Raw genomic sequence first — 25,024 nt, forward strand, 5'->3', positions numbered from 1 at the left:
CGATTGGCGCAGGACAGAGCGGAGTTTAGGGCTGTTGTACATAGGGTCGCTGTGAGTCGCAGGCGACTCGACGGCACATAACAACAACAACAACAACAGTCTCTTTTTTACCCTATTTGAGGGTCTGGTTTTTTTTTGTTTTTTTTTTATGTGCACAAGGATTTGGTTTATAGAAGGTTCTATTTCTCTACTATTTTGTTCTCTCCTGGTGGTACATTTTTTACTATATTTGAAAACCTATTTGCACCATGTTGTCATTGTTGTTGTGTACCATCAAGTCAAAACTGACTCATAGCTGACCTTCTGGCGGGTTTTCAGAGGCAGTATATCACAAGGAGGAGATTGCTTGTATTTCTCTCTTGCAAAGCAGCTGGTGGACTCAAATCACATGCCTTCTTGGTTGTAGTGCAGCTTCTTGCCACTAGGCCACCAGAGTTCCATATCTGTAACACGTTGTTATTGTTGGTGTTGTTGTTGGTGGTGTTGTTATGTGCCATCGAATCACCTGGGACTAATAGCAACAACATAATACAACAGCACTAAACCCTGCTCTTTCTTGTGCCAAGCTTACTGTCTCTGACAAACCTACCCCTGTTACCCCAGTCACTGAATCAATCCATCTCATCCAGGGTTTTCCTCTCTTGTGCTGTCTCTCCCCCACCCTCCCAAGCATGACGTCCCTCTCCAAAGACTGGTCCCTTCTTGCAATATGCCCAGAGTATGTCAGACAAAGCTTCAGAATCCTTGCCTCCAAGGAACAGCCTGGTCTCACCCTCTCTAGGACACTTAGCAGTCCATGGCATATTCAATACTCTCTCCAACACCACAGCTCAAAGGTATCCATTTTCCTTCTATAATCTCTAGTCATTATCCAGCTTTCTGATACTTCATAAGTAATTGCAAAGACTATGGCCTGGATCAGGTGTACGTTAGTCTCCAGACTGACATCGTTCCTCTTCAGTACTTTGGAGAGATCTCTGACAGCAGACTTTCCCCACGCAATCTATCTTAATTTCCTGGCTGCTGGTACAGCCAGCAACAATCCTTGTTGATTGGGGATCCAATCAACAAAAGTTTAGTTAGGCAAACAAACTAAAGCTGTTAACAGTCTCAATCTCTTCACTATCATGAAGCCAGTCTGCCCAGTGGTGAGAATCTTTGTTTTCCATAGGACTTCTAAATAAGTTTCTGTCTTTTTATCTGATTATCTTTATGGTTTGGGGATTAGTTGTTGTTGTTGTTGTTAGGTGTCATGGAGTTGAGCATGATTCATAGTGACCCTGAGAGCAAATGATCTGAACCCTATTCTATCCTGTGCCATCCTCACACTTCCTGACACACAAGAGCCCATTGCAGCAGTCACCATATCAGTCCACCTGGTTGAAGAATTTCCTCTCCTTCACGACCCTGCACCCTTCCCAACATCATGTCCCTCTCCAAGGAATATTCTCTTCTAGCAACATGTCCAAAGTATATGAGGCAAAGCCTCATCATTCTTGCCTCCATGGAGCACTCCTGCTGCACCTTTTCCAAGACATAGCTGTTCATTTTCTTGGCTATATATGCATTGTTCAGTGTTCTTCTCCACCACCACAGCTCAAAGTAATCAATTCTTTGTCTGTCATCCTTATTCATTGTCCAAGTCCCAGATGCATAGCTAGTTATCAGAAAGACAATGGCCTAAATCAGACACACCTTAGTCCTCCAACTGACATCACTTCTTCAGTACTTTGGAAAGGTCCCTAACTGCAGATTTTTCCAATGCAGTGTGTCTCCTTAGTTCCTGACTGCTGGTACCAAAGGTGTTACTTGTGGATCCAAGCAGTTGTTGACAATTTCAACCTTCTCTCCATCCATCTTGATACTGCCTATCAGTGGTAAGAATCTTCATTTTCTTGATGTTGAGATGCACCAGGAAAGTCTGCTGTCAGAGATCTCTCCAGAGTATTAAAGAGTAATGGTGTCAGTCTGGAGGCTAAGGTGTACCTGATAGAGGCCATGGTTTTCACAATTACTTGCTATACATCAGAGAGCTGGACAGTGTCTTAAGGATGATAGAAGAATCATCAAAGTCTTTGACTTGTAGTGCTGGAAAGAGTATTGAGCATAGCATGGACTGCCAGGAGAACAAACGGATCAGTCTTGGAGAGGATGAAACCCGGTTGTTCCCCGGAGGCAAGGATTTTGAAGTTCTGTCTCCTATACTTCGAGCATGTGGTGACGAGGGAGCAGTCCTTGGAAAAGAACATCATGCTTGGAAGGGTTGAGGGATAGCGTGGGAGAGGAAGACCCAGGATGAGATGGATTGACTCAGTGACTGAAGAAGTGGGATTGGGTCTGTCAGAGATGATAAGATTGGCTCAGGATATGGCAGAGTTCAGAATTATTGTACATAGGGTCGCTATGAGTCACAGGTAGCTCTACAGCACACAACAAGAAGTTATGTTTATTTGTAGATATATTGTGGTTAGCTATTGTAAACAATATTGCTTTTCTTAATTTATTTTCAGTGTTTTCTTTGTTACATTAGAGAAATCTAATTTTTGTATGTTGATCTTGTATCCTGCCACTCTAGTGAATTGATCTACTATTAGTATTATTGTTGATTCTTTAACATTTTCTGTGTTACTTAGCTTCCCCATGAATAGTGTTTTCTCCTTTATATTCTTGTTGCTGATTTCTAATTTTACAGCATTGTGGTCTGAGAAAATGCTGTGTAGTATTTCACTGTTTTTTAATTTGCCGAGAATTGCTTTGTGCCCTCACATATGGTCCGTTCTGGAGGATTGCACTGGAGAAGAAATTGGGCTTTTGTTGAGTGATGGTGTTGTTTGCCATTGAGTCAGAACAGACCCATAGCTTAGCCTCCAGCCAGTTTTTAGAGGCAGTAAAATAAAAACAGAGGAGACTAACCATCCTTCTGTGGGACAGCTAGTGGACTCCAACCATGTGTCTTTGAGATTGCAGTGCAGCTTCTTACCACTAGGCTACCAGAGATCCTTTTGTTTGGATAGAGTACTTTCTTTGTACTCTGTATATGTCTATGAAGTCAGTTTGGCTAATTGTATAGTTTATTTATTTGCATCTTTGTTTCTAGTTGTCCTGTATTTCAGTGAGAGTGGTATATAGAAGTCTCCTGCCACTATTGTGGAGCTATTTCTTTCTTCAAATCAGTTAACATTTATTTTGTGTATTTTGCAATTCTGTCAATTGGTGCAGATACTAACTAAGATTATGTTTTCTTGTTCTGTTGTATATTTAAGTAGTATATAGTGTCATCTGTTGTCTCATAAGCTGGTTTTTACCCTGAAGTCCATTTTATGAGAGATTAGTATTGCCACTCCTGCTTTCTTTTGGTTGCCATTTGCTTGGTATATTCCACCTCGCCCCCCGCCCTTTGATTTTTGTCTATCTTTTCTTTCTCCTAATTTCTTAGATGTGTCTATTATAGACAGCATATTGGTGGGTTTTGGTTTTTTATCCATTCTTCTACTCTATTTCTCTTAAAATAGTGCATTTAAGCCATTCTTATTCAGTGTGATTATTGATAGGCCAGCTTGCTTTGCAGAAGAGATAAGGCAATCTGATCTAATAAAAATTGATACCTTTGGAAAGGTATGTAGAGATGCTATTAGTCAGAACCAACTCGGCAGCAGTGGATTGGGCTTATGTTAGATATGTTATTGTTAGGTGCCATCAAATTGGAACCAACCCATAACTGACCCTCCAGAGATTTTTCAGAGGATGTAAATCACATGAGAGGAGATTGCTCCTCTTTCTCCCACAAAACAGGGGTGGATTCAAACCACTAGCCTTTGAATTGGCACTGTAACTCCTTACCTATTAGGCCACCAGAGCACCTACGTACCTTAGCATTTAATTTGGGAGGATGCTACTGTAAATGCGACAGTGATCATAATTTTAGTTTCCATTTGTCCACTGGTAGTATATAGGAAGGACCCCTGAGAGTCCCATTGCTCAGCAGCTAAGCAAAAATCAGTGATTTATGGCTGCAATGGGCTCTGGTGTGTCAGGCAGTGTGAGGAGGCCCAGGACAGAACTGGGGTCAGATCTTTTGTTCACAGGTTCCCTGTGAGTCATACTCAACTCAGTGGCACCTAACAACAACAGCAGCAGCAGCTGTTGGGGGAAAAAAGACCAGGCAATATGATTCCATAAAGATTACAAACTAGAAAATCTTATGAGGAAATAATACTCTGTCATAAGATCACTATGAATCAAAATAAATTCAACTGTACGGAAAATAAAAGGGTTCATATATATTGATTTTATACCTACCGTCTTCCTAACTAACTTATTCGTTTTAGTGACTTTTTTTCCTAGATTCTGTGGGATTTTCTACCTAGACAATCACTTCATCTTGTTAGTTTAGACAATTTATTTTTTTAAAAAAATTTGTTTTGTGTTCTTTTCCCCTTTGCTGATCTTATTTCAGACCATTTTCTTTCTTCCTTTCTTTCCAATTTTGGTACCTGTTGCTTCTTTTTCTAGCCTAATTTTACGGAATAGTAAAGTGACATAAAACTTCATATCCACTAGGATGGCTAGTTGGAAGTGTGTCCTATGCATCTGGGCTCCAAGCATAGGACACTTAACAACATTTATGTACTTTTCTTACTCTCCTTCTACTGTAGCAACAAACTCTGGCTTGTACCTCTTTTTGGTCTTGAGTAGGAGAGACTTTCCTGGCCCTGCTTCAACAGTAACAGAGCTCCATTTGGTACTGGTGCAGGATTTTGCCACAAGGAATTTTGCTGTGAATTCTTACTATTACTCCTCTTCCCGCCGTGTTGTATCTTTGCCCATGTCTTTCGGGTAGGATGGTAGACAGACTTCTCCTGATTATCCCTTAGAACTGATGGACTTTGTCTAAGTCTTTGTTGTTAGGTACAGTGAGTCAACGCAGCTCATAGTGACCCTCTGAACATCAGGTTGAAAATGTCGCTGGTCCTGCAGCATACTCCCACTCACTGTTGTGCTTAAACCCATTGTTGCTGTCACAATGTCATCCCATTCTGTTGAGGGTCAACTCTTGCTGCTCCTCCACCTTTCCAAGCATGATGTCCTTTTCCAAGAACTGGCTCCTCCTAAAACATATCCAGAGTACATAAGTCTATGAAGTCTCATCATCTTTGCTTTGAAGGAGCATCTGGGCTGTACTTCTTCCATGACATATTTGTTTGTTGTTTTAACAGTTTGTTTCTGCTTTTAACTTGAGAATGTTCCTTCTCTTGAGCAAAGATTCAGGGAAATGGCATGACGTCCTGCCTGTCTTCAGCACCAGCTGGTCAACAGATCAACTACAGTATGCCTTTTCCACCTGGGTGAGGTTCATTCACCTTTTGCCATGCCCCAGTCATATTGTGGGTGCATACAAATGCCTTTTGGGAATCCAAGCTCTTTTAAACTGGCATGTGTATTCATACCTGGTTTTTTAAAACTTGTCAGTGTTTCAGCTGATTTCTTCTTACCCTTTTATATGACCATCACCTAGTTCTTCCATGAATAAAGATTAATTTGTTCATATGTCTTATCTTTAATTTTTAAAAAAAGCCCCAAAACTCAAATTTATTTCCATCAAATTAGAACCAACTCATAGCTGACCCTCCAGCAGATTTTCAGTGGCTGCAAATCTCATAGGAAGAGATTGCCCATCTTTTTCCCTCAGAGCTGCCATTGGATTAGAACCACCAGAGAATTAGCAACACAACTCTCTACGGACTATGGCACCAGAGGTCTTGGGGCTTTATAGTCTGGAATTCCATTTATGTGGTTGTTTTGTTACCTAAACTCCTAATGAGGCCAATAGAAGTATGATTTTTTAGGATTATCTGACTTCTTTTCCCTATTAGAGAAGGAACAACATTTCTTTGCAACTTCCTACAGCTTTAAATGATGATATTTAACTAATATAAATTTATTTTTACATTAAATGTAGTTATGTACTAGCAAAGGTAGTTGGTAAGACTAATGATATTGTTGGGACTAACCCCAAACTTTGAAACCAAGGATATGGATAATTAATTTATCATCTTCAGTTTATAGTGAAAATTTAAATGAATAGTTGTACAGTTATAGTAATATCCATGGAAGCTCTTTTAGGGAGAGCAGAAAAGCAGAGCAAAGAGAGACCCTTAAATGAAAGGAATATACTGTATTAAGTAGTACAGAGAAAGAAAAGTAAACATGGAGATTGTGACTACATCAAAATGACCCTCACTATAGGTGATTTTTTAAAATTTATTTTATTATTGTGCATGCGTGTACCATCAAATGAGATCTGACTCGTACAGGAGGAGATTATCCCTCCTTTTCCAAAAGAGCATCTGGTGGATTTGAACTGTGTGCCTCTGGGGTTGCAGTGCAGCTTTTTGCCACTAGTGATTTTTTTATTTTTTTATTTCAGTCTTGAACCTGCACCTATTTTCTAGTTTTGCACAGACATAGGATACAGTAATACATTTTAAAATATATTGTAATTGAAAAGTAATAAGATAGTCATTTCATTTAACCATTCTTTTAGGCTATTAGGAAATAATAAATGGTAATATATGAATCAGTATTATAGTGACTCACGAAGTTATGCCAGGAAATCTGGAGGACAGCCAGCTGGCCAACTGACTGAAAGAGACTGATATTTGTTCCCATTCCAAAGAAAGGTGACCCAACAGAGTGCGGAAATTATCGAACAATATCATTGATAGGACACGCAAGCAAGATTCTACTGAAAATTATCCAAAAACGTTTGGAACAATATGTCAGCAGAGAACTGCCAGATGTGCAGGCTGGATTTAGAAGAAGTCGTGGTACTAGGGATATTATAGCTAATGTTAGATGAATCTTGGCAGAAAGCAGAGAATACCAGAGGAATGTCTATCTGTGCTTCATTGACTATGCAAAGGCTTTTGACTGTGTGGATCACAACAAGCTGTGGCTGACTCTGAGAAGAACGGGAATCCCAGAACATTTGATTGTGCTAATGCAAAACTTATACTTGGACAAAGAGGCAGTCGTCAGAACAGAGCACGGAGACACTGGATGGTTCAAAATCAAGAAAGGGGTCTGTCAGGGATGTATTTTATCTCCATACCTTTTCAATCTGTATGCAGAACAGATCATCTGAGAGGCTGTGCTGTACGAAGAGGAATGTGGCATCAGGATTGGTGGAAGGGTAATCAACAGCCTACGTTATGCGGATGACACAACCCTGCTTGCTGAAACTGAGGAGGACCTGAAGCACTTGCTGCAGAAGGTCAAGGACTGCAGTCTTCAATATGGATTGAAGCTCAACATCAGGAAAACAAAGATTCTCCCCATTGGGCCTATTGGCACCATCAGTATGGATGGTGAAGAGATTGAGATAGTTAACAGTTTTAGTTTACTTGGCTCCACTGTCAACACTCTTGGTAACAGCAGCCAGGAAATTAGAAGATAAATTGCACTAGTACAGTCAGCTGTGAGGGACCTCTCAAGAGTACTGAAGAGCAACGACATCAGGCTGGAAACTAAGGTGCGCCTGATCCAAGCTATAGTCTTTGCCATTACGTGCTATGCATTGGACAGTTTCACAGTGAATAGGGATGATAGAAAGAGAATTGATGCCTCTGAGTTGTGGTGCTAGAGAAGAGTGTTGAACATACCATGGACTACTAGGAGAACAAACAGGTTTGTCTTGGAGAGGGTGAAGCCAGAATGCTGCTTGGAGTCAAGGATTCTGAAGCTTCATCTGACATACTTTGGGCATGTTGCAAGAAGGGACTGGTCCTTGGAGAGGGACATCATATTTGGAAGAGTGGAGGGGCAGCGCAGGAGAGGAAGACCCTAGATGAAATGGATCGATTCTGTGAGTGGAGTGGTGGGAATGAATGTGTCTGAGACGGCGAGGTTGGCACAGGATAGAATGGCGTTGTACATAGGGTCACTATGAGTAGCAAGTGACTCGATGGCACATAACAACAACAACGACGACTTAGTGTGCAGAAATAAAAGATCATGGAAATTTTGGAACCTAGTGGTCCTTAATGGTTGTCACCATAGAGTGAGAATATGTTTTATTGTTGTTATGTACCATCGAGTTGCCTGCAATTCAGCGACCCTATGCACAACAGCTCTGAAGCCTGCCCTGTCCTGAACCAGTCTCACTGACTCCAACACACCTACCCCCATTGTCCCAGTTACTGTATCAATCCATCTCATCCAGGGTCTTCCTTTCCTGTGCTGTCCTTCCACCTTTCTGAGCATGATGTACTTCTCCAAGGACCGGTTTCTCCTGGCCATGTGCTGAAAATATGTGAGGCGGAGCTCAAGACTCTTCTTCAGCACTATAACTCAAAGACATCAATAATTCTTCTGTCATCCTTAGTTATCATCCAGCTCTCTGATGCATAGCAAGTAATTGCAAAGACCATGGCCTGGATCAGGCACACAGTCTTTGGACCGGCATCATTACTTCTTAGTACTCTGGAGAGGACCCTGACAACAGATTTCCCAATGCAGTTCATCTTTTGATTTCCTGACTGCTGGTCCCAGGAGTGTTGATTGTGGAGCCAAGCAAGCAAAATTGTTACCACCTCAATCTCTTCTCCATCTGTCATGGTGTTGTCATTTGGCCCAGTGGTGAAAATCTTTATCTTCTTGATGTTGACCTTTGATCCATATTGAAGACAACAGTTCTTGACCTGCAGCAAGAGCCTCATGTCATACTCACTTTCAACAAGCAACATTGTGTCATCTGCATAGTGTAGGTAGATGAGTCTTCCTCCAATTCTGGTGCCACATTCTTCCTTTTAAAGCCCTGCCTTCCTATGATCTGTTCTGCATATAGATTGAAAAGGGATGGAGATGGGACACATTCCTGATGCATTCCTTTCCTGATTTTAAACCATACAGTGTTTCCTTACTCTGTTCTAAAGACTGCTTTCTGGTCCAAGTATAGGTTTCACATAAGCACAAACAGTTGTTCCTGGGATTCCCAGTCTCCTCAAGATTAGTCACAATTTGTTGTGATCCACACAGTCAAATGCCTTTGTTTAGGAATAAATTTAAATACGTTTTTAGCCATGCACTTTTCTCTTTTTCATACTAAGATTGCTTTCCTTTAAAAAATGTTCCTGACAAATATACAAATAAAACATACAAATAATTTTTATTCATTTCAGTGAAGAAATTAAAGTTCAGCCAAGTCAATTCAGAGAATCTGTAGAAGCAAATGGGAGGATTTATGAGGAACAGAGAAAATTAGAAGAAAGTTTTACTATTCACTTAGGTAAGTATAGTAAAGGTTTGGTTTTATGTAATTTGGTTTCCATTCATATCACTCAAGTATATTAATTTTTTAAGTTTTAATTTGTTATCCTTTATGAAAAATCTCTAGCTTAGGAGTAAGATATGCCTGTGTTATTTTGAATTCCAAATTATATTCTGTTCTACAAAAGCCTATAGTTTTTTTACCTCAAGTTTTGTTTTCACTTATAAGTGACATATTGCAAATAGAATGAGTATATATTAATAGTTTTAAAAATAAGAAGCTGTATGTTTATCACACAGCATATTTATTGGATTCTTGCTACTGAGATGTCCATCATGTTACACTGGTTTTTGCAGCTGTCTAAGTGTTTTTGTGAAACTGTCTCCCACCTCCAGGAGCCCAGTTGAAGACCATGCATAATCTGAGATTGCTAAGAGCAGATATGCTAGATTTCTGTAAGCACAAACGGAATCATCGCAGCGGCGTGAAGCTCCATCGGCTCCAAACAGCACTGTCGCTTTATTCCACATCTCTTTGTGGCCTGGTTTTGCTAGTAGATAATCGAATCAATTCCTATAGTGGAATTAAAAGAGGTATGTTAACACTCATATTTATTCCATTTAGTTTCTCTTTTTAATACTATCCTTACAAGGGAATAAATTTAGAAGATAGACACCAAAAAAGTGTTCTGATCACCTCAATTTTCAAGTAGCCCAACCTAGCTATTTCAGATTGATTTACTGCTTTAGCACGTGTAGACTACTCAGTGGAGAAGGGTTTAGGTTGGGGTGGGGTTTTTTGTTCATAATTAGTTTTTCTTAAAATTTTATTATATTATAAATAGTGCTTTTAGAGAACACTCGAATCCTTATTCCAAGGTATACCAGAAACAACAACCAGAATATTAATGTGGTTTTTTCCATTTAGAAGACCCTGGCTAAATTAATTTTAGTCAGTTTTGCCTTAAAAAAAAACAAAAAACCAAAACAGTATGCCTTTTAAATATGCTGTAATAGACTTAAGTATGCTAGGTACAATTCTATCTTTCCGCTTATGACAACTCACATTTTGTACATAGCTCATCTTTCTCCCGCAGAGTAACTGCTCCGCACAAACCTCCTGGCTTTGGGTTGGCAGTGCACTCCATACCCCAGGTCACCAGAGCTCTCCTTTATATTAAATATATATCTGGTTTTTAAATAAGCTTGAACCAAATTTATTTCTTATTGCAAATATAAACATTTTTACATTTTTGTAATGCTTTTTTGGGACTAGATTATGATCAAAGGTCTGTTATTTTTTAAAAGAATTGAAAATATATTACAATATTTTTTGTGTTAATGGGTTGCTGGTTTTGATGATTGAGAGACTAAGTTACTGAAGAGAACAAAATTTTTAAATCCTAAATTAATAAGGTACTTTTTGAGAGAATAAATACAAGAAATCAGATTTGTGAGTTTTATTTTCCCCCTCGACTACAACTTGTTGGATATAAGAAAGTTCTACATATTTAGTGGTTTATATTTAGAAATTTGTAAATGTTTTGGATCCCTTAGATTTTGCCACTGTCTGCCAAGAATGCACTGATTTCCATTTTCCTCGAATTGAAGAGCAACTGGAAATTGTCCAGCAGGTGGTACTTTATGCTAGAACCCAGCGCAGCAACAAAATGAAAGAATCACCAGGTCAGTAAAATGCAATTTTCTTAAAAAAAGTTCTTTTCATTTTCTGTTCTTATTCAATCTCTTGTTATATGTGTCATCATTAAAATCATATGGAAAATTGTATTGATGAAAAAGTAGATAAAGGAAATTAATAAAATATTAAGATCTTTAGAAACTTGAAATCTGTTCTTAATTTTATTTTTCTGCATGATTTTGCTCAAGTTTCTTAACAAAAGCTTTTTTAATAAATTTTAATGCTAAAAAAAATTTTAATGCTATGCTTAAATTGAAGTAGGCCTCCATTGGAAAGTTGGTATTTTGAATAAATTGCTATAGCTCTAAAATTTTGATTCAGTTATTAGTACAGATGATATTGAAACTGTAGACAAAAAAGTAGCACCGACTAAACCTTTTTAAAAACATGTTCCAGCTTTGATCTACATAAGTAACATAAAGTCAATCATATGAGTTGGGGTTTGGGTTTTGTTTTTTATTTTTTTTTTAAATCCTTGAATGACTGCTTTTTTCTGTTATTTTCAATTAAATGTCCTAACTATTGGAGAAAATTACTTAAAAATATTTTTACAGCTATGGCAAAAGTTCATGGCATCTTTCTCCAGTAGCCTTGTATCTACAACATAGCAAGATAGTTAAAGAGAGATGTGAGTGAAATAAAAGCTCAGAAACTTATTTCAGACTAATTCTACTCTTCTTTAATTGCAAAATGAATGTTGAAAAGAAATTTTTATATTTCTTTAGCACTGTAAATGTGCTTAGATAATAACTAAATATAACACCAATAGTCATTTCAAGTATTTTCAAGGTTTCTTTTTTTGTCATATTGTATCAAAGTCATAAAGTCATAAAACATACTTTTGTATTTAATGGCTTAAATATATTCTCAATAATCTATTGGTTCTAATATATTGGCTCCTAGAAAACGTTGTTCTCAGTGCCCTGGAAATAAAATAGAACAAATCATATTTAAGCTGATCAGACCTTTAACTCTACTATGTACTGTGAATCCTTTCTTAGTTAGCTTTTGTACTTGTGTTGTTTCAAAGAAAACATTATATTACATTGTTGTTGTTGTTGTTATACGCTGTTGAGTCTACTACAACTCATAGCAACCCTATACACAGTAGCTCTGAACCCTGCTCTATCCTGAGCCAATTTCACTGTCTCTGAAACACCTACCCTCATTACCCTAGTTATTGTGTCAATCCATCTCATCTGGGGTGTTCCTCTCCTGCGCTGTCCCTCAACCTTTCCAAGGATAATATCCTTCTCCAAAGACTGGTCCCTTCTGGCTGCATGCCCAAAGTATGTGAGACTGAGTCTCAATATCCTTGCCTCCAAGGAGCAGCTTGGTTTCACTTTCTCTGAAATAGACCTTTAGTTCTCTTGGCACTCTATAATGTATGTTTAGTTCTCTTCTCCAGCATCACAAACTCAGAGGCATCAATTCTTCTTCTGTCATCCTTGGTCATTGTCCAGCTCTCTGATGCATAGCAAGTAATTGCGAACACCATGGCCTGGATCAAACACCCCTTAGTCTCTACACTGACTTCCTTGCTCTTTAGCACTCTGGAGAGGGTCCTGACATCAGGTTTTCCTAATGCAGTTTGTCTTTTGATTTCCTGACTGCTGGTGCCAAGAGTGTTGATTGTGGAACCGAGCAAGCTAAAAATGTTAGCTATGTCAATCTCTTCTCCATCTATCATGATGCTGCCAATTGGCCCAGTGGTGAAAATCTTTATTTTCTTGATGTTGAGCCTAAATCCATATTGCAAACTACAGTCCTTGATCTTCTGCAACAAATGCTTCAGGCCCTCCCAGTGTTTCAGCAAGTAATGTTGTGTCCACTACATAATGCAGGTTGTTTTTTGGTGGGTTGTGTTTTGTTGTTGTTTTTGTACTGGTTTACTTACAAAGTTTGTATACATTTTGTTTCACACTGTCCTTCATTCACATTGTGTTTCATACAATCATTCTGACTAATTATATCAGTGTTGAACTATGCCCACCATTGTCCAGTCTTTACAGATCCCCACCAGATCTTTCCCATTTCCCACCCCTCCCTCCATCCATCAGATAACACAGGTTGTTGATGGGTCTTCCTCCACCCTGATGCCACTTTTCTCCTCATAAAGTTCAGCCTTTCTGTTGGGTACTATATATTAGTGGTTTTGCCCTAAGTAAAGAGATACGTCTGTGTCTTTGCTTGGAATCTTTCCTTTGATTCCCAATGTCATTTATAAAATTCTTCCTTTTTCCTGAAATGTCGCTATCAAACCTTAACTTGGTTATTAGCATTTGTTTTAGTTTGTCTGTGTACTTAGTACAGTTTTGAAAAGTTTTTTATTTTTTTAATCCTATCTATAGGTCTAAGAGGTTACAGTTTGTAGTCTCAAAGATTATAGTTTAAACAGCACAAAGGAACATTCTGTCTCTTCAATGACCACAGAATATTTCTCTCTAGAGGCAACCATTTTCTTTCCTGTGTATCTTCTGCACATGTATTGACATATACATAAGCACATGTGTGTTCTTAACCACACCATTTTGTACTCTGCTTTTTTCAAAGAATACTTAGTTCTTAATCTTATTTATTATCACCATATCAGTTGTATGCAATATTTAAGATGTTCAACAATTTCTGCACGCTGTTGGATTTTTCTTTTTTTTTTTTTTGGTATGGGAACAAATTCAGATCTCTGCCAGTCAGCTGGAGTAGCTATCTTCCAAATTTCTTGGCAAAGGCTAATTTGTTCAGAAACCTCATGTGATATTTCATTGATTGCTTGGGCCTTATTTTTTGTCAATGCCTTCAGTGCAGCTTGAACTTCCTACCTTAACATTGGTTCTTGATCAGATGCTGCTTCCTGAAATGGTTCAATGTTGACCAGACCAATTCATTTTGATATAGTGACTCTGTGTGTTACTTCAACCTTTTCTTAAAAAATTTTATTTGATTACAAAGTATCATATACATTGTATTTCACACTATTCTTCATTCACATTGTATTTCATACAATCATTCTCATGTATTTTATTTTATAAAATTAATTCCCATTGGACTTTGCCCATCATTACTCTGTCTTTTTGCCCAGGTCCTTCCCATGTACTTCCCGCCGCCCCCACCAACCTGTGTAATCCTGTGGTTTCACCCCTACCCATCCTCAGCCCTCTCCTCCCTTGAGGTCCCATACATGTTTTACTAGTTCTATTTTTAAAATAATTGTCTTAGCAGTGTTTGTCCTTGTAAGTCTATGTTACTTCATTCAGCATAATGCTCTCCAGCCTCTCCCAAGTTACATAGTATTTTTCCTAAATCATTGCTTCTAAATACTGCATAGTTTTCCATTGTGTAATTGTCACAGTTTCTCCATCCTTTCACTTGTGCTTGGACATTTGGGCTGCTTCCATGTTCTTGTGATGGTGAATAACACTACTGTGAACACTGATGTACAAATCTCTGTTTGTGTCTCATTTCTTGCAACTCCAGAGTTGAATTTGTTCTTCAGTTCTTTCAGCTTAAGAAATGTCGAACATGTTCTTCCCTTTGGGGTTTCTAACTCCAGCTCTTTGTACATTTCATCTAATACTTTGTTTTGTCTTCTTTCTTGAGTTGCCCATTGGAATCTGTTCCTCTTTCTTCAGCATTTCTTTGTTTTATTTTTGGCTTCTTTAAATTCCAGTTCAAGCTGAAGCAAAGAAAGTTAAATCAAATCCACAGGAACCAAAATTTAACCCTGAGTCTATTCCACGTGAATTTCAGAGCCATCACAGGAACAGGCTTGAGGCCTTGAACACTAATTAGAGAAGACCAGATAAGCTGTGGGAGGATATCAAGAATATCATCCAGGAAGAGTACAAAAGGTCATTACAAAGACAGAGGAGGAAGAAAACACCAAGGTGAATATCAGAAGAGACCCTGAATATTGCACTAGACCACTGAGAAGCCAAAGCAAAGGGAAGAAATCAAGAAATTAAGGTGCTGAACAGACAATTTCAAAAGGCAGTGCAGAAAGACAAAGCAAAGTATTATCATGAAATGTGCAAAGACCTGGAGTCAGAAAATCAAAAGGGCCAAACTCGCTTAGCATTTTCTTTTTTTGTTGTTGTTGTTCTTTTTTAAATTTTTTTTAATTTTTTTTTACCATTTTTAAAAATTTATTATTCATTTCAATCAAAATTTACATTGTTGCACTTTTCTCCCCTCCCAACCTTCCCCTCTAGTACACTACCCTCTTGGAAAAGTAAAAGAAAAATTCTTTCATTATTTTACAATTCCTCTTCTGAGGTCCACTCCACTGTACAGCCTTTGCTCTGGACTCCTGTCATGACAAAAATCCCTAATAATTTTCCCTCTTAAACAGTTTTCTCCTTCATCTGTTTCAATGCAGTATACATTATTAAATCCATCTTTCTCAGTCTCCTCCCAACACCGAGGTCAGTCCTGCTTTACGACAGTGGCACCATGCAGTATTTGTCCTTTTGTGACTGAGATGCTTCACTGAGCATAATGTCCTCCAGGGTCACCCATTTTGAATAATACTGCATGAGTTGCTTGTTTTTCAATGCAGCATAGTATTCCATTGTGTGAATATACCACAGCTTCTCTATTCATTCAGTTTGCTGATGGGAACTTAGGTTGTTTCCAACTCCTTGCTATTGTGAACAAAGGCATGATAAACATGGGTGTGCATATATCTGCTTGGATGTCAGTTATGGTCTCTTTGGGGTATATTTCCAGTAGTGAAATTGCTGGGTCGAATGGTATCTCTATTTGCAACTTTTTGAGAAAGCGCCATATTGCCTTCCACAGTGGTTGCACCATTTTATACTCCCACCAACAGTGAATAAGGGTTCCAGTTTCTCCACAACCTCTCCAGTATTTGTTGATTGCTGTTAAATTTTGCAATTCTGACTGGGGTGAGATGATATCGCATAGTTGTTTTATTTTTATTGAAATTTTAATGAAAGCTTATAGAGACTTTAGATTTCCATTCATTCATTTTTGCACATTTTCCTGCCTGCCCACCCCTCCCCCCAGATAACTTTTCTCGTTGAAAAGTAAAAAAAATTCTTTCATTGTTATACAGTCCCCCTCCTAGTCCACTCCACCATGCATTTCTCATTCTGGACTCTTGTCATGAAAATGATACCTAATCATATATTCCTTTCAAACAGTTCTCTCCCTCAGCTGTTTCAATGCAATGTATATTATTTATCCCCACTTTTCTTAGTTTCTCCCCAACCCCAACGTCAGTCCTGCTTTACAACAGTGGCATTATGCAGTATTTCTCCTTTTGTGACTGAGATATTTCACTCACCATAATGTCCTCCAAGGTCATCCATTTTGTATAATATTTCATGAGTTCCTTGTTTTTCAATGTAGCATAGTATTCCATTGTGTGAATATACTACAGTTTCTCTATTCATTCGTTGAAGGGCACTTGGTTACTTCTAATTTTTTTGCTATTATGAACAAAACAGCAATAAACATAAGTGTGCATATATCTGCTTGAGTGGCAGTTCTGGTTTATTTAGGGTATATTCCCAGTAGTAGAATTGCTGGGTCAAATGGTATTTCTATTTGCAACTTTTTGAGAAAGTGCCATATTGCCTTCCACAGTGGTTACACCATTTTACACTCCGACCAACAGTGAATAAGGGTTCCTCACCAGCATTTGTTGTTTACTATTCTGTTAAATTTTGCTATTCTTACTGGGGTGAGATGATATCTCATAGTTGTTTTGATTTGCATCTCTCTTATAGGGATTTTAAACATTTCATCATGTATTTGTTCAACATTGAGATGTTGAACTTTAGTAAAGTGTCTGTTCATATCCTATACCCATTTTGCAGTTGGGTTGTTTACATTTCTCTTGTTGTAGTGCTCGACTATTCTATATATAAGTCCCTTATTAGACATGTCATTACCAAATATTTCTTTCCCAGTCTGTGGCTTCCCTTTTTACCCTGTTGGAGAAGTGTTTGGATATGCATAATTATTTTATTCTTAGAAGGTCCCATTTATCTATTTTATCCTCTAGTTGTAGGTTTTTCAGGATGCTTGGAAGACTGTTTATTTTGTTGATTAGGATTTTTAGAGTTCTTCCAAGCTTTTCTCTGATGAAGTTTATAGTCCTTCGTTGATCCACTTTGAGTTGGTTTTTGTGTATGGAGTGAGGTGTAGATCTTGCATGAGTCTTCTGCAGATAGTTTTCCAACAGCATTTGTTAAAAAGGCTGTCATTTCCCCACTTAATTTATTTCATCTCCTTGTCAAAAATCAATTGTGCATAGGTAGATGGGCTGATTTCTGGCTTCTCAATTCTATTCCATTGATCTATGTGTCTGTCATTGTACCAGTACCATGCTGTCTTGACCACCATGACAGTGTAGTAAGATTTGAAATCAGGGAATGAGATGCCTTCTACTTTGTTTCTCTTTTTAAGGAATGCTTTGCTTATCCAGGGCTTTTTTCCATTCCAAATGAAATTGGAAATTGCCTTTTCCATCTCGTTGAAGAATGGAATTGGTATTTGTATTGGCATTGTATTGAACGTGTAGATTGCCTTTGGTAGAATTGTCATTTTTACAATATGGAGTCTTCCTGTTCATAAACAAGGTATATGGTTCCATTTCTCCAGGTCTCTTTTTGTTTCTTGTAGTAATGTTTAATAATTTTCTTTGAATAGATTCTTTGTGCTTCTAGTTAGATTTATTCCCCCAAGTATTTGTGATTAGCTATTGTGAAGGGTATTGTTTTTCTCAGCTCCAGTTCTATATTCTCTTTGTCCCTGTAGAGAAATCCAGTTGATTTTTGTATGTTGATCTTGTATCCTGCCACTTTGAAGAATTGGTCAATTATGTCCAATAGGTTTTGTGCTGAGTCTTCAGGGTTTTTTAAGTATACTATCATGTAATCTGCTTTAGAGATAATTTTACCTCCTCTTTGCCAGTTTGGATACCTCTTATTTCTTTGTCTTGTCTTATTTCTATCATCAGTTAGCAATTCTACACTTGATCTTAGCTAAAATGCCAAGAAGCTATCACTTAGCATTTCTTAAGCTGAAGCAACTAAAGACAAATTCAGACCTCGAGTTGCAATAGTTAAGGATGTTTTGGGCAGAATATTAAATTACCAAGAAAGCATTAAAAGAAGATTAAAGGAGTATACAAAGTCATTGTGCCAAAAGGAATTGGATGACTGAGAAGAATTTCATGAAACAATGTATAAGCAAGAGCCTGTGGTGATGAAGGAAGAAGTTCAAGCTACTCTGAAGGAATTGGCAAAAAAGCAAGGCCCCAGGAATTGACAACAAACTAATTGACATATTTTAACAAACAGACGCTGCCCTAGCTGCTCACCAAATTGTACCAAGAAACCTGGAGGAAAACCACCTGGCCAACTAACTGGAAAGATCCATATTTGTTCCCATTCCAAAGAAAGATGGCCTGATAGAGGACGGAAACTATTGAACAATATCATTAATAACACATGCAAGTAAGATACTGCTGAAAATTATCCAAAACAGACTGGAACAGCACATCAACAGAGAGCTACCAGATGTGCAGGCTGCATATAGAAGAGGCTTTGGTACTAGGGATATTATAACTGGTGTTAGATGGATCTTGGCAGAAAGCAGAGAATAGATATTTGACTGTGGATCACAACAAAATGTGGCTAACTCTGAGAAGAATGGGAAACCCAGAACCCTTGATTGTGCTTATGTGAAGCCATACTTGGACCAGGAGGCAGTCATCAGAACAGAGCAAGGAAACATTGCATGGTTCAGAATGGGGAAAGGTGTAAAGGTGTACACCAAATATGCATCCTATCTCCATATCTTTTCAATCTTTAAGTGGAACAGATCATCTAAGAAGTTGGGCTCTATGAGGAGGAATATGACATCACAATTAGAGGAAGACTCATCAACAGCCTGCATTATGCAGATGACACAATGTTGCTTGCTGAAACTGAGGAGGACCTAAGACATTTGCTGCAGAAGATCAGGGACTACAGGCTTCAATATGAATTGAAGCTCAGCTCCAATTGTTTGGCTCCACAATCAACACTCTTGCTACCAACACCCAAGAAATCAAAAGATGAATTGCACTGGGAAAGTCTGTTGTCTGAAACCTCTTCAAAGTACTGAAGAGCAACAGTGTCAATCTAGAGACCAAGGTGCACCTGATCAATTCCATGGTTCGCATAATTACTTGCTATGCATCAGAAAGCTGGAAGATGACTAGGGATGATAGAAGGAGTATTGATGTCTTTAAGCTGTGGTGCTGGAGAAGAGTATTGAATATTCCATGGACTGCTAGGAGAACACACAGTTTTGTCCTGGAGAGGGTGAAGCCAGAATGTTCCTTGGAGGCAGGATTCTGAAGCTTTGTCTGACATATTTTGGGTATGTTGCAAGGAGGGACCAGCCCCTGAAGAGAGACATCATGTTTGGGAGGGTGGAGGGACAGTGCAGAGAAGAAGACCCTCAATGAGATGGATTGACTCGGTGACTGGGGTAACGGGGGTAGGTGTGTCAGAGATAATAAGGTTGTCTCCGGATAGAGCAGGGTTCAGAGTTATGTATAGAGTCGCTATGAGTCAAAAGCAATGCGATAGCACATAACAACAACAATATTCTTTTCTGTCATTATAATGATCATTGTAATGACATCTTCCTTTCAAAAATGGCAGGAATGGTACATTGACAGGGAATTGCCAGAAAGTGAAGCGGGATTCAGAAGAGGCCATGGAATGAGGAATATTATTATTGATGTCTCATGAATCTTAACTGAAAGCAGAGAATACCAAAAAGATGTTTATGTGTGTATTATTGACTATTCAAAGGCATTTTTTTTGGATCATAACAAATGATGGATAACAATGAGAAGAATGGGAATCCTAGCTCACTTAACTGTGCTCATATGAAACTAATACATAGACCAGGACACAGTTTTTGGAATGAAATAAAAGAAAACCCCATGATTTAAAATCAAGAAAGATGTGTGTCAGTGTTGTATCCTTTCTCCATCCCTATTCAATCTGTATTCAAGAACCTGAACTCTATAAACAATGTTGCATCAGGATTGAAGGAAGACTCATAAATAACCTGTGTTACGCAAATAAAACAACCTTGTTTGCAGAGAGTGAAGAAGACGTGAAGCACTTGCTACAGAAGGTCAAAGATAAGAGCCTTCAAAAGATTCCCAAAGAGACATTTTAGAGTTAAAGAAAGAATATATGCCACTTGTCCTTTTGATAACAAGAAGAAACAAGAAGTTTCTCCTTGTAGAGGCTCCATCAGTTTATACTACCACTAGGGTACTGTGATTTTTTTTTTTTTTGCCACTATGTGGTATATGTTACAGAGCCAAGGTGAGCATTAAAAAGGCAGTGTGAATACTACACTGCATTGAAAAACAAGGAACTCATACAATATTATTCAAAATGGGTGAACCTGGAGAACATTATGCTGAGTGAAATATCTCAGTCACAAAAGGACAAATATTATATGGTGCCACTGTTGTAGAATGAGGCTGACACTGGGATGGGGGTAAGACTGAGAAAAACTGGATAAATTATGTTTACTGCATTGAAACTGATGAGGGAGAGAATAGTTTAAAAGTAATATATTTTAGGGCATTATGATTATCATAAGAGTCCTGAATGAGGGTTGCAGAGTGGAGTATACTTGGGGTGGGGGTAGGGATGTGTGGGGGTTGGGGGATTGTGTACCAATGAAGAAGTTTTTCTTTTGCTTTTCAAGGAGAGGAGCGAACTGGGGGTGGGGCTGGGGGTGGGGCTAGGTAGGTGGGGAGAAAAGTGCAACAATGAATGAATGGAATTCCAAAATCTCTGTAGATGTTCATTGAAATTAATAATAATTTAAAAAAAGGCAGTGTGAAAGTATATTCTAATGAAGAATCATTTAGGATTTACAGTATGTTCTCCTCTACCATCTTCCTCTTCCACCATATCCAAACCAATAATAATGTAATCAGAAGCAATTTTCATATTATTCGTTGTACTGACTAAAAGCATAAAGGTGGACATTATGACAGGTGTAGAAGGCAGTGGGTGCCAAGTATATGTATTTGTGAGAGCTAGAATGTGTGCAGTAAATGACAGGAAGTTTTAAAACCACATACGGTTAAGGCAATGTGTGCATATCATGATATTATTTTGTTCTTGTTCAAGCAACTACTTTGTGGTTTAAGTGAGTCAGAGAGACAAGTAGGTTTATAAAAGACAACTTCTTAAAGGAGCCCACATGTTGTTATAGAAAAGTTTTGTTGACATTCTTTCTCAGTCTTTTCCTTTCCTGTGTATGTCTATGAGTTGGTTCTACATATTAGCATCCTATTACACAAGTACTTGCTATTTCATCATTTCATTTTTCTTGCTAGATATTAGACATCGTTGTATTTCTGCAGTGCATGATAAAAAATAAAAATTATGTTTTTATAGGTGTTTTAGAAACATTTTAAAAATAGTATTCATTCTCTTTATATTACTAGCCAGATGCTATTTTCAAAACATGAAAAAGGATTGAACTATGAACTGTTACCTCTTATTTACTTGGGGTGGGGAGGACCTTATTCAGATTCTATGTGAGTAAAATGAAGGTCCTTATTTGTTGTTCATTGCTCATATTTCTATTTTAGACATTTGTTCAAAGCCTGTCATTTGTATGACTCTATTAGAAAAAGAATATTCAATGAAATAAGGTTTTGTAACACATAATTTCTCTTGCCCTATCTATTTATAAAGTACATGCATTTACAAGAGACAGGTTATAAATCAATTCACCAGAGTAGTCACTGGGCGAAAATATTAAGTTACTTCTACTTAGAATGTTTTTGAAACTCTAATATTCTCTTGGCATTTGCAGTTTACTCATTTGAATTTCTGTCTTCTCGTGGATTTTCTGATGATGATTTTACAAAATGAATTCCAAAATAGTTTAAATTAACTGGACTAAATATGTAATAATAATTTTGATTTATTAATTTAGAAATAGTTCTTTAAAAATTTTGATGTATTATCTGTTGAACATAGGTTTATATGCATGTAACTATAATTATCAACAGTGATGTTTCTTATTTAATCATCATTTATCCCTCTAAATAAATTAAAGCATACTTTTTTAAAAGGAAAAAGAAATGAAAACTACTAATTATCTGAAAATCAAATTTTGTATTTGAAATGAAGTCTTACTTACATGTTTGGAATAAATTGTATATACTCATAGATAAGAAATAACAAATTTGGGTTAAATATGACATGATCTGTGGTTCTGCTAACCATTTATTTGGAGTCTTGAACAAGTATTTTAACAGTGACTCAGATTCTAAAAATAAAGATGGCTACACTATAACTATCTAGTGAAGTTGTTTTATGTGTCGTTAAATTTGTGCCAAGAGCGTCCCACATGAAAAACTGAGGGTTATTGCATCTCTAATGTGGTGATAGGATTTGTAATCTTAGGGCTGAGATCTTGATTAAGTTATCAGAGCCTCTTTCCTAATTTTCCTCTGTAAAATAAGGATAATATGAGTACCTACCTCACAGAAGTTTTGTAAGAACTAAATAAGACCATACATGTAAAATATGTAGCAGAATAACTTGCATAGAGGGTCAGTCCGCTTAGTATGTTTCTATTGTTATGATTGTTTTAGGGTTAGTAGTAATAATAGGTTTTCATATGTTGCTACTATTTTTTCTAACATTGTTTTATCTTATTAATAGATTCTGGAAGCCAAAATGGAAGTCATGATGATAAGACTAAGAATACTGACCGAAACTATTTAAATATTTTACCTGGTGAGTATCGTTTTATATTACTATTATGGAGCTCTAGTAGCCTTGTGGTAAGAAGCTGTGTGGCAATCCCTAAGGCACATGGTTCAAGGCCACCAGCTGCTCGGTGGGAGGAGGTTGGACAATTTCCTCCCATGCGATTATCTGCCTCTGAAAACCCACCAGATGATCAGGAATGGGTCGGTTCTGTTCTGACTCTAAGGCACAACAACAACTTCTTTTTCTTTACTTCTTTTTTTTTTTTTAAAAAAAAGCTTCGTAAGGGAGCTCTGGTGGCAGAGTCCCTAGGGAGTTGCACTGCTAATCCAAAGGCCAATAGCTTTCTGGTGGTTGCAATCTACCATTTTCTCCAAGGGAGAAATATGGGCAATGTCATCCCTGCAATTTATAGCCTTCAAAACCCACTTGAGGTGTTCTGACTGGATGTGGCATCAGAATTGGAGGAAGACTCATCAACAACCTGTGTTATGCAGATAACACAACCTTGCTTGCTGAAACTGAGGAGGACCTGAAGCACTTGCTGCAGAAGGTCAAGGACTGCAGCCTTCAATATGAATTGAAGCTCGACATCAAGAAAACAAAGATTTTTACCACTGCACCAATTGGCAGCATCATGATAGATGGTGAAAGGATTGAGATTGTTAACAGTTTTAGTTTGCTTGGCTCCAAGTACCAGCAGCCAGGAAATCCAGAGACGAATTGCATTGGGAAAGTCTGTTGTCAGAGACCTCTTCAGAGTACTGAAGAGCAACGCATCAGGCTGGAGACTAAGTTGTGCCTGATCCAGGCAATAGTCTTCACAGTTGCTTGCTGTGTGTTGGAGAGCTGGATAATGACTAGGGATGATAGGAAAACTGATGCCTTTGAGATGTGGTACTGGAGAAAAGTACTGAATATACCATGGACAGTTAGGAGAACAAACATTCATCCGGGAGAGGGTGAAACCAGACTCCTACTTGGAGGCAAGGATTCCGAGGTTTCATCTGATATATTTTGGACATGTTGCAAGAAGGAATCAGTCCTTGATGAGGGGCATCATTCTTAGGAGAGTGGAAGGACAGTGCAAGAGAGGAAGACCCTCAGTGAGATGAATTGATTCAGCGACTGGGGTAATAAGGGTAGGTGTGTCAGAGACAATAAGGTTGGCACAGAATAGAGCAGGTTTCAGGGCTTTGTACATAGGGGGTTGGTACAAAGTGACCTGTCGACACATAACAAAAACAATATATATATATTTATATTCATATTCATATAAATTTAATTTTGTGTTTGTGTGTGTATGTAGATATGTATCTGTACACATATACCAAAGCCACCAGAGATAATATATGTGCCAAAGAATAAGGACAATGAAAAATTGATGCCTTTGAACTGTGGTGCTAGAGAAGAATGCTGAATATCCCATAAACTGCCAAAAGAACAGATACCTCTTGGAGAAGGTGCAGCCAGAGTGGTCCAACTATGGGTTTCACATGAGCATAATCAGGTGTTGTGGGATTCTCATTATCCTCTAGGTCAGCCACAATTTATTGTGATTCACACAGTCAAATGCCTTTGCATAGACAATGAAGCCCAGATAGACAGGCCTCTGGTAATCTTTACTTTCAGCCAAGATCCATCTGATATCGGTGATAATGTCTCTAGTGCCATGATCTCTTCTAAACCTGACCTGTATTTCTGGTAGTTCTCTGCTGATGTACTGTTCTAGTCATTTTTGGTTGATCTTTGGCAGGATGTTGCTTGCGTGTAATATTGTTCAATAATTTCCACACTCTGATGGGTCACCTTTTTGGAATGGAAACTAATATAGATGTCTTCCAGTCAGTTGGCCAGGTAGTTATCTTAAAAATTTCTTGGAATAACCTGGTGAGCACGTCCAGGGCAGTATCTGTCTGTTAAAATATGTCAGTTGATATTCCATCAATTCCTTGTTTTTTTCCCCAATTCCTTCAGGGCAGCTTGAACTTCCTTTTTAATCACCATTGCTTCTTGATCATATGTAGTTTCATGAAATTCTAATGTGTCAGCCAATTATTTTTGGTACAGTGACTCCATGTACTCCTTCCATCTTCTTTTGATGCTTCCTGGGTCATTCAATATTGGGCCCATAGCATCCTGAAGTATTGCAACTCAAAGCTTGAATTTGTTCTTCAGTTCCTTCAGCTTAAGAAATGCTAGGTGGAGTCACAAAAGGACAAATATTACATGATGCCACTGTTGTAGAATGGGACTGTCCTTGGGGTTGGGGAGA

General features: G+C 38.0%; 1 protein-coding gene across 1 annotated transcript in view; it reads left to right on the top strand.

Moving 5' to 3' along the window:
- Positions 1-25,024, top strand: part of LOC102867983 (chromosome unknown open reading frame, human C12orf4) — an 84,807-nt gene that overhangs the window by 32,659 nt on the left and 27,124 nt on the right. Inside the window, exons 6-9 of the mRNA XM_006891297.1 lie at positions 9,180-9,286; positions 9,664-9,861; positions 10,825-10,953; positions 22,702-22,776. Of these exons, the coding sequence (XP_006891359.1) occupies positions 9,180-9,286; positions 9,664-9,861; positions 10,825-10,953; positions 22,702-22,776 (509 nt within the window). The remainder of the gene's footprint in view (positions 1-9,179; positions 9,287-9,663; positions 9,862-10,824; positions 10,954-22,701; positions 22,777-25,024) is intronic.

This window comes from Elephantulus edwardii, unplaced genomic scaffold (assembly GCF_000299155.1).
Source record: "Elephantulus edwardii isolate Elephantulus edwardi_28Jun2011 unplaced genomic scaffold, EleEdw1.0 scaffold00096, whole genome shotgun sequence".
In the NCBI taxonomy this organism is placed as follows: domain Eukaryota; kingdom Metazoa; phylum Chordata; class Mammalia; order Macroscelidea; family Macroscelididae; genus Elephantulus; species Elephantulus edwardii.